At 36.7% G+C, this 12,068-nt stretch overlaps 1 protein-coding gene across 5 annotated transcripts in view; it reads left to right on the plus strand.

Annotated features, from left to right (window-relative positions):
- LOC138821363 (glutamate receptor 4) overlaps positions 1 to 12,068 on the plus strand; it is a 282,782-nt gene that overhangs the window by 225,078 nt on the left and 45,636 nt on the right. For 4 of the 5 annotated variants that reach the window (XM_070013534.1, XM_070013533.1, XM_070013535.1 and 1 more), the window contains 2 exons: positions 963 to 1,073; positions 7,615 to 7,821. In XM_070013534.1, the coding sequence (XP_069869635.1) occupies positions 963 to 1,073; positions 7,615 to 7,821 (318 nt within the window). Of the gene's footprint in view, positions 1 to 962; positions 1,074 to 2,366; positions 3,539 to 7,614; positions 7,822 to 12,068 lie in introns of those variants that run through there. The other variant, XM_070013537.1, reaches the window with a different exon arrangement.

Raw genomic sequence — 12,068 nt, forward strand, 5'->3', positions numbered from 1 at the left:
GCCTGAACTCTGGGCCTGGGCGCTGTTCCTCAGCTCTTCAGCTCAAGGCTAGTGCTCTACCACTCCAGCCACAGCGCCACTTCCAGCTTTTTTCTTTTTGCTTATGTGGTGCTGAGGAATCGAACCTAGGGCCTCATGCATGCAAGGCAAGTGCTCTACCACTGAGCCACCTTCCCAGCCCCCCATTTCAGGAATTCTTAAGGATCGAGATTTCACCCAGTGAGGGCAGGTTATATGCCTGTCCTCATTATAGGAAACCAATGTGCATTTTTACATATCATTATCAGGACAGTACAAAAATATGTCTCTCAGTTCTATAGAAAGGCGAATTACAGAGAAATTAAGTAGCCTGCTCAGAGATCGTCAGCCTAAAAGAGGTGGAGATAGAGCAGAAGCCAAACTTCAGTCACTCCAAAGCTCACTGTCTTGACCACAAGGAAACACTGACCCCCCAGTGCCCATAAGATTCATTCATTCAGTCATTCAGTCATTCACTTGTTCAGCCATTCAGAGCTGGTGTGAGAATTTAGCCAGATTTTTCCATACATGTCTGATCAAAGGAGTTCTCCAAAGAATTAACTTTGAGTACAACAGGGGTCCCTCAATCTCAAGACAAACAACATTGCACATCGAGTCCACCATATATGTTTATTGACTATTCATCTTATTTCCAGTGTCCGAAGGAGATGAATGTTTTTCCAACATCCCTTACCAGTTTAGTTTTTGTACTCCATGTTCGTAAATGACAAGCTTGTTAAGTTATTAACAAGGCCGTTATCTTGAGTGCCAAGAAAACAGACTGGTCATCCTTTTATTTTTTTTTTTTAATTTGCTTTTTAATTTTCACTTTTTAAACAATTTGCCTCTTAACTTTGGTCTGGTGACTTACTTAATTAGATCATTCATTGTTCCAAGAAAAGGTAAGCGTGGTTTCAGGTAATTTTATTATTATTATTTTACAGGTGGGTTACTGGAATGATATGGATAAACTGGTCTTGATTCAAGATGTACCCACACTGGGCAATGACACAGCAGCCATTGAGAACAGAACAGTTGTTGTAACCACAATCATGGTAAGTTTTGGTGTATGCTTCATGGTGTTTCGTTTCGTGTACAGGCAGTTTTAATTCCCCAGCCATGGTTAACAGGGTGGGTAAAGCTGATTCACCAAAAGTCTACTGAGGCTTTGAATAGGAGCCTGAGTACACTCAGTACTTTTGCTTGTGTTACCTTTTGTTGCATTGTTGTTCCTGGAAGAATGCACACATGTTAAAAACAACAAAAAGAGCATCTCAAACTCTAGTGGAAATGTGTAAAACACTTAAGACCCAGACACAGAACCTGAGCACCACAAAGTCAACATCCAGTCATGAAAATATCCAGTGGAAAACCCTCTTATTGTCATTACATTTCTACAGACATCAATGTAATCATAGTTAATCGTGTTTGAAAATGCTCCTGTTCAGGTTATCATCAGCTCAGTTTAATCATCAACAGAATGATTTCAATTGTCTGTTTATAAGAGTGGAGAAGTTAATGTGATGATTTTAATGGGCATGCTTTATATAACTGGATGCATTAGAAGTTAATTTTCTCTTATATTCATTTTTAATGTTAAAGAGGCTTTTTGCACCGATTATTTTTCTCGTTGACAAGTGAGAAAAACACATCTAATTTATTCTAAGAATTAAGAAAAATATGATTGCTTCATTTGACCATGCAAAATGAAAACTATGCCACATTTTAAGGCCACTTTTACAACACGGCTTTCGTGTTTTAAATAATAGAATATCATATATGTCTTTCCCCCTCTTCTAAAGTCAAACATGCCCTTTAGAGTCAATGGTAGTCAAGAGAGATCAACAATCGGTGACCTTTCCTATTTAATTTCCAGTTTTATATCCTCGGCTCACTGTCTCTTTAGGCAAAACAAATGATTAATTATGTATGGAAGCCTTTGCTTTAAATAAAATGGAAGCCTTTTATGTTATTTAGGGTTTTTTTTTAGCTTACATGATTTTAATTTTTAGCTTTAGGTTTTTTAGTGATGCAACACTGGCATTGAAGTCAGAACATGAAATACCAAAGAGAAGCATTTTTAGGTTGCAATTAGTTGCCTCTGCCTTGGATCCACCAGCTTCTAAGTCTTGATTGGAAGTTAATGATTTTTAGAATGCAAAACAACCAAAAGCAGTGTCGGTGTAAACCTTTCTAACTTAATCATGTACTATTTGCATGGGACTTTGAAAAGCAATATAAATATATATTTCTTTTCCTAAAAAAAAAAAAAGGCCACAAAAGTAAAAAAAAAAAAAAAGGCCATGGTAATGGAAAGTCAAACTTCAGCACGATCCTCCTCTTTTCAGCCTCTGATGAAGAACCCTATTTTCAGAAATTGATCAAGGACGAAAAGAGTTCCAACGATGTTCGACCATTCCCAACTAAGGTTCAAATCTTGTTCTCCTGTGTAGTAAATTTAAGCTTATTTTTCATGTGGAATTCTTCTTGGTTGACCAAACTCTGGACTGTAGAAAATAATTTTTAAAAAAATTATGTGTGACTTGTCTGAGATTCTAAAAATCTGAAGAAGAATTAATCCTCAGCCTCTTCAAGAAGATAGAAGTTGAAAAAGAATCATTTAGAAATTCTGACATACCAATTCCCATTTCATACAATGAGCTCCGAATACATAAAGAATGAAATTATATCATTCCTATTTCCGGGGGTAGATTTTCTAAAAGCCAAAATCTGATTTTGTGGGCTTGTTTTCCCAAATATACCGTGTTTCCCTTAGAAAAGCTTTTTTGAATATTTTTGCCTGTTTTGTGAAATAAATGTGTTAATGTTCTCTATAGGTATAATGTAGCGAGTATCCTTTTCAATCCCTGCTACTAGAGATTGAATATATAATTCATAAAACCAAAATACTGAATTGAGTTTTCAAGCATGACTAGTTCTGGGGAAGGCATGCTATAAAAAAAGTAAAATATCCAGTTGTTTCTATATATGTGAAAAATACTCTGTACAAAATATCTGTTGTTTGACAATGATGCCATCAATATTTTTGCTATCAAAATAGTGTAATCTTAGTATCTGTCTTTTGTATAAGAATGTAATCTTCCTTTAAGTAATTCATCTAGTATTTACAACTGCACAATCATTCAGTAATTCCAAAAAGCATACTAGAATCCTTTCCCTGAAAGTATCTTTGTATTTACATTTATTGACAACCCGGCTGCCTCATTCACTTTGAAAGAAACATTATTGTTGTAGATGAATGAGGTATTGACACCTGCATGTAATAATTAACTAAATTCATGGAAAACACCCAATACAGATGGGATTGGCTAGATATTGTAATGCATATACTATGGCTATCTAGATACAGAAAGAGGATGAGAATGAGCAATGGAAATGATCCATCTTGATCAGACTTGATATGGCATTTGATGTTTTTAAAAGTTGTCTTTCCTTTGTGTATGCTGTTATTTATATGTTGATTCACTGTAATGATGTGTGCTACTGTTAAATAAAATTGATTGAGAAATTCAGTTATTCATCATAAATATTTATTGAGCGTCTGCTGTATGCTAGGCACAGTAATAGACCCTGGGGATATGTCATAGAGCAAAACAGACAAAAACTACACTCAGGGGAACTTCATGTCATAGTGAGAGAAAATGGATTCATAATTCATTGTCAAAACAGTGATCATTTGGAAACAAAACGTAATGTTAGTTTTTTATGCTACTGGGATTTTCTTCTTCCAACAGTATTGTTTATATCTACAAAGTGATCTTATTTTTAAGGATGACTTAAATAAATCCTCACTACCTGAAGGTAGTCATATTGATTATGGTATAGCTAAATTGAAATGGAAACTAAATTGGCATTTTCCTAGTTTTATCTTTAGGCTTTATTGACTACAAATTTTATCACACTCTGTTGTTATACATGACACAGTGACTGTTTGCATTCAAAGTAATAATGTTGGGCCGTAGGACTAGGATAAGTATGGCAACTGTGGAAAAGGAAATTTACAGCCAATTTGGAGAGAAGAGGTGTGTGGTCATCTTCCCTCTAATTTCACTGCCTTTTTTGGCTACCGAACTGTATCTAGCAATCAAAAGATGTTTCAATGATATTTCAGACAAGTTCTTTCTTCTCAAAGGTTTACTACTAACATCAGATAGTGGGTAGGACACATTATTTAGCCAAAATGTATTTCCTTCTGATTTATAACAGTCCTTTAGGAAGAAATTCCATAAAACCAAATTTACTCACTATACCCTCAGAATTATCTTGCAAACCTAAAAACAATTCCGCCCATCTATCACAGTTAATCTTTCCAGAAGTTTAGGCAGTACTTAATATGTTTTCACCTCTATGTAAAATTTTGTATCTACACAAAAAGGTGTTATACACAGTATGCACATTTATAATAACATACAAATGTATATTTATGTATGGATAGACATATGTACAAAAACACAAAGGCATTATTTTCTTCCTTGTACCAAATAGGAACACGCCCCCCTCTGCTATGTATACATGCCATCAAATGGCTTATTGCTTCTTAATTAGGCTATTTTTGCTGAGCTTAAAATGTTCAAACATTCAAGTTACTTGGGGTTTTTTGAGGAGAAAAAAATCTCCACTGCCATCTTAAAACATGTTTACTCAACAGTATATATTTTCTATTAAGATTCTTTGGAGAGTTAGCTAAGCATATTGGCTGAAAATTAAATGCTTTCATTATTTAGGTGGTTTTTCAAAGGTCATTGTAGTGGATCTTGGGGGAGATATTTAGAAAAGCTTGAGTTCTTGATACTAAGCATCTTGTTTCCACAGTCTTGTTATTGCTAAAGACAGAAAGAAAAGGATGGTTTGTTTGAGATTCAACTTACCTCATTTTGTTATTGCTAAATACAGTAGGAAAAAGATTCTTGTTTGGGACTCCCCTTCACTCATTTATATCAAAGTTCACATAACTGTGATTATATTTCTTTCCTGCTATCACAGAGCAGATGTGCAGCACCATCACACAATGGAAGTTATCATCATAAACTGGTCATCACTAGGAAAAAATACTTGTAAAATGACTTCCAAGAGATTGTTGTCCCACAGATCACCATTAGTGACAGTAAACAAGACAGTAAACAAGGTTATACTATTCAGAAGGAGAGGTCACCTTTCACTCTCAGATCCTTCCATTTCTACTCGTAATTGAACACCTGGGACCCTAATAAGACTTCTGCAAAGATGCCCCACAAATCCCCTTAGTGATTTGCTAGAAATCATGGGCCATCTCGGTTTGTTGTATCTATCGAGATTGGGTATACAAATAGTTTCAGAAATTCAGATAATTCAAAGTGTAAACGTAACTCACACGTTGTCATCTGTAGGCTCTGGGAATTACACAACTTCCCTGACTCCTCATGTCTCCATGTGCAAATGAGGAATGCCTACTTGAAGGTGTGGCATTACTAAAAGGGCATAAAGACTTAAGGCTTAGTATCTGGCATGGAGTAGCACTAAGTAAGAGTTGTTATGATTTTTCACTGCTAAGTATTATTTTCCCCACCATTCATACCGCTGTAACCTGACTACAAAAAAAAATTTATATGTCTTGTCATCACAAGAGGACAAGACAAATTTTATGTATTTTTGTATCCGCATCTCCTAGCAAGCTTGTCTGGCACACAGGAGATGTTTAGTAGATGTTTGATTAAATAATAGCCATGCAGATTTTCATTAAGAAAATTGTTCACTATATAATACAGAGAAAATTGAACAGTTTAAATTACTTGCTAAATTTAACACCGAATCAATACAATAACATGGGTACCTAACATGCATGAAAACTTAGGGACAAAATTCCTGTTCAAAAATCTCCTTCAACCTTTTGCCAAATGAGTCATGCTACACACCTTCACATAAATCCTCAGCTTGTAGTACTTGTATATGGTAGCTATATAATTACTTCAGTTAGAATGTTAACCATTCTGCCAACATGTTGATCATCCTGCTATCTATATAATCATCCATGTTTTGATTAGGCTATAATAAAAAAAAATCCCCAGTTTGTTCGCAATGACTACTACTATTTTGCAGCATATCTTAGAAATTAACTGTACAACAACTTGCCAATCTTCTTCAGCACACTGATAATTTGAGAAAAAACTCCTAGAAAGTGGCAAAATGTTTTCTATAACATTTTTTACCAGTAGTGATGATTAGGTGCCTAATTTTATGCAGGAAACTTTCTTTACCTTTTTCCCTCAGTGTTAGAATATTTGTCAAATGCCAAGAAAGAGGAGCTATATGAGTGACTTGGCCAAGCCAAGTAAAAGCAGAGCAGAGAAAAAGGATACACAGAAAATCTTGGACAATTTTTCCATGTACAGTCACATTTAGGGCATCTCTGAGAGAAAAATCGTTTAATTTCTACATTCTATTGAGTCTTGAAAATGGAGTTGTCCTCTTGTAGTACTTTAAGAAAAAAAAAGGTCACTGCTGGTGTGGATGGCCATGTTCTGCAAAGTAAATTGTAGCACAGAGCTCCAAGAGCTAAGTCAACTTCGTCAGTCACAGGGAAAAGGAAAGATTACTGTGAACCACCACTACAGGTGATAACACACTCTATAAAATACATGTTATATTCAGTAATGTTGGGCCCAAAAGTGGTGAACAAATAAGATCTCTCTCCATACTGGAGATTCACTACACTACCTTTTAATTGGTGGCTTTAGGTGCCATTTATAAAATCAAATATTTTTTTGCATGTCTCTTTAATTGATGCTGTTAAATGGTTTGATGTGTGTGTTATATGTATCATAAAAGCCTAGAAGTTACTAGCCACCAACATTTTATTTGTAAGCATGGTCACAGTAATTCTTCATATTTTCTGACTCACTTGCTTAGAAAACAAAATGAGAATACCACTTCGAATGTTTACTCACAACTACAGAACCATTAGCTTCCACAACCTTTTTAAAAGTAAAAAACTAGACACTGTGGGAAAGCAATTTTAATGCAAATAACTAGCTACATAGGATTTCTGAGCTATCAGTTTGCCTCTTTGAACTATTCTGCAGCTACTGCTTGCTCTGAGAAAAGCATTAGTGATCAAAGAAAAATGATATAACACTCCTTAAAGAAAGTCACAGCAGAACATGGCTTAAAAAATGGACTACGTGGATACATGTGGCCTTTAATAAGCTTTCATTACACTAAACTGAACACTAAATAGCTCTTCATTCATGAAACATTTCACACGTGCTCATTTCATTGCCAAAGAAGATAACTTAACACTCTCTAGAGAAATACCAATGGACATTTTTCCTATCACCATCACAGTGCTAGGTATGCAACAATCACTCAATGGACAGCTACTCTGCAGATTTTACTCTGCAAATTCACATCCTTCTAAACATATTCATATACTGATCTGTTTAATGTGTAGCCACCCCAACTCATCTATGCTATCAATACTAAAATCTGAAACAGGACAATTACATGAAAGGTTTTCAAACTCTGAGCCTGGACAGTTACAGAACGGTTTTTCAAATATTTTACAGTTTCTCCTTTACAGTTCTACTTCTCTCATTATAGGAATCCCCCTATGTTATGTACAAGAAAAATCACGAAATGTTTGAAGGAAACGACAAGTATGAAGGATACTGTGTGGACTTGGCATCTGAAATTGCAAAACATATTGGTATCAAGTATAAAATTGCCATTGTCCCAGACGGAAAATACGGAGCAAGGGATGCAGACACCAAAATCTGGAATGGGATGGTAGGAGAGCTTGTTTACGGGGTAAGCAAATCCATTTATTGAAAACTTTACTTCCTTTCGTCAGGTACGTGTCCGTGTGTAAACATCTATTACCGTTTATTCAGTTTACCGCTGTGTTCCCAGAGGCATAAAGAATATTCCCGTGGTTCCGTACTTCACTAAAAAAAAAGTATGCACTTTCCAAAGAATGACACTGGTATTGACTTCAAAATCAGAAAGTACTCACAGTCAGAATATGCCATCCTACTTTTAAGAAATGACTGGTGAATCTGTGCTATACCGTAGAACCGTGAAACAGTTCTACAGTTTTGTGTTAGTTGACAACTTACAGGAATGGATTTCTGCCAACAGTGTAAAGTTGGTCATTTTTTTTTCTATTTATCTACTCATTACGTAACTAGAGTTCATAACTGCTCCTAAGTATCTTTTAAGTAACCACCCACCACACACTTCTTTAGTTTTTATAAAAATATTCACCAAGGGGCATACAAATGGAGAGTGGAAAGGTGGACAAATACAGTCATATTCAATGTACATTTGTGAAAATGGAACCTTTCATTTGTGTTAAATATCAGGAGGCATTGGAAAGGAGAGTGGAAGGGCCGATGAATGCAGTCATTGTGTTCAATGCACCTATGTAAAAATGGAACCAAGTCAGTAGAGGGTAACTTGGGTGGGGTGGGGAGAGATGGGGGAAACAGTGGGAAGGGTGACATTGATCAACATGCATTGTACTTTTTGAATGATATGTTGAATTGAAACACACCCTTTGTATAACTACTTAAAGATAATCTTCAAAACATATTCATCAATAATGTGAGAATCGTACAATCCCCCCAGGACACCACCAATTTACACTTTATATAATGCATCTGTTTCTAGTTCTTATTCTAGCATCCATAACAACACACCAAAGCTAGAATTTTTCTGCCTCCCACGAAGCAGCCGGGCTCTTCCCTTTTGTGTGATGGGTATTCCGTGTAACATTGACAGCCAAGGGCAAAAACAGCACCATCCTCCCCGCCTGAACGAACAAGATCACAATCACTGCATCGGCCACCACTGTAGTGCGTAAAATCGGGCTGACGGTTAGGAGAGACAAGCTACGCCTATGTATGAGAAACACAGTCTGTATCGAATTCACAGCGAGCCCTGCTTAGCCTGCAACCGAAGTCACATGTGCTTGAAATGTGTTCTGAAATTTCTTAAAGCTAGGCTTCTGTTTCACATTTCACTTTCAAAGCATTTCTTCTCTGCTAATTCCCTTCACAGTGAAAAGGTGATAGAGAGAAAGCTAGGTGTGCCTATCACCTGTCATGCTAGCTACTCCGAAGGCTGAGATCTCAGGATCTCAGTTAGAAGCCACCCCAGCTGGAAAGTCCAGTGTGACTCTTATCTCCAGTTGACTACCAAAAAAAGTCAGAAATGGAGCTGTGGTTCAAGTGGTAGAGCACTAGCCTTAAGATAAAAGAAGCTCCAGGGCAGTGCCTAGGCCCTGTGTTCAAACACCAGGACTGGCACAAGGAAAAAAAAAATCATTCCCCAGGGGAAAAAAATTACTGATGGAAATCTTTAGGACTTAAGTCCTTGGAGAGACTCGAATTCCTAACCAGAAGTGCAGTCGTGATTCTGCATCCTGTTTCTCAGGACATGAAGCAGTGAGTATGTTCTGTCCAGAACAGTATCGCAGCGAAAAGCCTCAGCAGGAGGATCTGGTTAGACATTATAAAGCCATCAGTTTTATATCCATGAGGGAGGATTGCTGACTGCTTGCGTGACCCTTAAATGAAGGCAGGGAAATGCAGCTTTTAAAAAAGCAACTCATATTTTACCCCCGAATCCATGAAGAAGTTCATAGTGAGTTTTACGTTTCAAAGACAAAAGGGCCTCTAATATAGTTGTTCTTGTATGTTGTTTTAAACTTCTGGTATAGTAAGCGACTTTTAGGCATTGATATTATTGTGTTAGAACCACAGATTGAGCCTTTTATGAAAAATACTTGAGACCAAAGAATTTCAGAATAGGAGTCTTTTCTGATTTGGGAAGATTTGCATATATTTAATGAAATATTTTGGGAAAGGACCTCCAAGTCAAAAGCACAAAAATTCATTTGTGTTTAGTCCACACCTTGTAGACAGTTTGCATGTAATTTGATATATAATTGTAGATAACTTTGTTCGGTAAGCAAAGTTTCTGTACGTTGAACCAAATCTTGACCACAACCTATATCACGTAGAATTTTTCTACGTGTGTCAATATGTTGACATTCACTTCAGATGACTGACTTTCAGATTGGGAATGGTCAGAAGAAAGGGACATTGACAAGAAAGGGACATTCCTACACTTTGAGAGGAAATGCTGAGAACACAAGAAGACAATGTCATAAGAACTGCCACAAAATTTAAACTTGCATAGTGTGGCCAAATGTGGTGCCTCGTGCCTGTAATCCTAGCCAAAGGGAGACTGAGGCAGGAAGAGTATTGGCTCAAGGTCAGTTTAGGCTGTGTAGAAATTTTGAGACGAGCCTGGGACTGCATAGCAGAGCCGTGGGTCAAGAAACAAAGCAATGAGTTTCTACTTTTCCCTGTAGAAAACTGGAAAAGATAAACAGGAATGTAAAGAAGCACAAGCAGGTTCTAGAGATCAAGGTTGAAAATGCTTTCGTATAGGTGGTTTTGGGGACATTGCAAATTTGCGATACTTTTGAAGAAAGGAGGAAAATATACCTTGACATTTAAAAAAATGTCTTTTTTTTCAATGACTGGACATCAAACACAGGACTTCATATGTGCTAAACAGGATTCTTTCCACTAAGTTACATCCCAGTCCTAGAAATTTATCTTAAATAGTCTCTGTGTGAAAACTTGTCTTTAAAATTTTTTCATATCTACAGTTTTAAATTGTGCAAAGCTGAAAACAGTACAGCTACCCCACAAAATAGGAATTTGACTGAATTTTTTAAATTTTTCACTGTATATAAGATATACAATATTTGGAATAATAGAAACTTACTTTAGATTTGTATGTTGAAATGAGAAAGTAGATATCGTGTTCTATTGAGAAAAGAAATCATGAAACATAGTTTTTGTGTGGCTCTATTTTGTAAAAAGGGAAAAATAGGCCAGGTGCCAATAGCTCTTTCCTGCAATCAGCTACTCAGGAAGCTGAGATCTGAAGGTTGTGGTTTAAAACCAGCCAGAGCAGGAAAATCTGTAGACTCTTTTATCTCCAGTTAACCAGCAAAAAGCCAGAGACAGTGTTTAGGCCCTAAGTTCAAGCCCTGGTACAACCCTCCCTTCTCCCCAAAAAAGAGAACAATCATCTTAGAACGAAGTCTAGCAGGGAATAAAGAATGAAGAAGAGTAAGTGATAAGAGCAAGATAACACATTCTAATTTGTGATCTGCTTTTATGTGCTAATTTTTCTATTGCTGGTTCTAATATTACTAGTATATGGAAAATTATTGTCCTTGAAATGGTAATAACAGACCAAATAATAGTTCTCATTTTAGCATACATGGACATTTAGGCTAAAATGTCCGTGTATTCTCACTTGAAGGGGTATAAGGCCAAATCTCAGTCCCCAAGTGACCCTGATTTCAGTGTATCTTCTCCATCCTCATTCCTGGCTGACCCTCTCACATCAGTCCAAGGAGCCCTAGGATATGAAAATGTTTGTCATTATGTTTCTGGTGTCAAGTGATATTATTTTTATTTTGTCAGTCATGGGGCTGAACTCTGGGCCTGGGCACTGTCCCTCAGCTCTTCAGCTCAAGGCTAGTGCCCTACCACTTGAGCCATGTGCCACTTCCAACTTTTTTCTGCTTATGTAGTACTGAGGAATCGAACCCAGGGCCTCATGTATGCGAGGCAAGCACTCTACCACTGAGCCACCTTCCCAGCCCCAAGTGTGTTTACTTTAAAGTAAATCAAAACTCCTTTTCGATGTAAGGATCATACGACTCTTGATTTCTACACCTCATTTTTTTTTTCATTTGATTTTTGAGTTGCTAGGATTAAACAGGCTCAGACCCCAGAGCAGCTGTGGTATGTAAAACTCCTCACTCAAAGCCTCCATCCACAAGATGGAGAAAAATAAGATTGTTAAGAGCATTAAATGAACCATTTAAAATATTGTCATCAGCATCAGATATGAAATCCCTCAATACACACTCACTAAAAGCCTATTAAGGATTTTAATAGATAATCACAGGAACCGCTTTGAAATAAACAGACAAGAGATAGTCTCATTTTATGCTCATAGACACT

Source organism: Dipodomys merriami, unplaced genomic scaffold (genome assembly GCF_024711535.1).
Source record: "Dipodomys merriami isolate MVZ:Mamm:240054 unplaced genomic scaffold, mDipMer1.0.p SCAF_91, whole genome shotgun sequence".
Lineage (NCBI taxonomy): Eukaryota > Metazoa > Chordata > Mammalia > Rodentia > Heteromyidae > Dipodomys > Dipodomys merriami.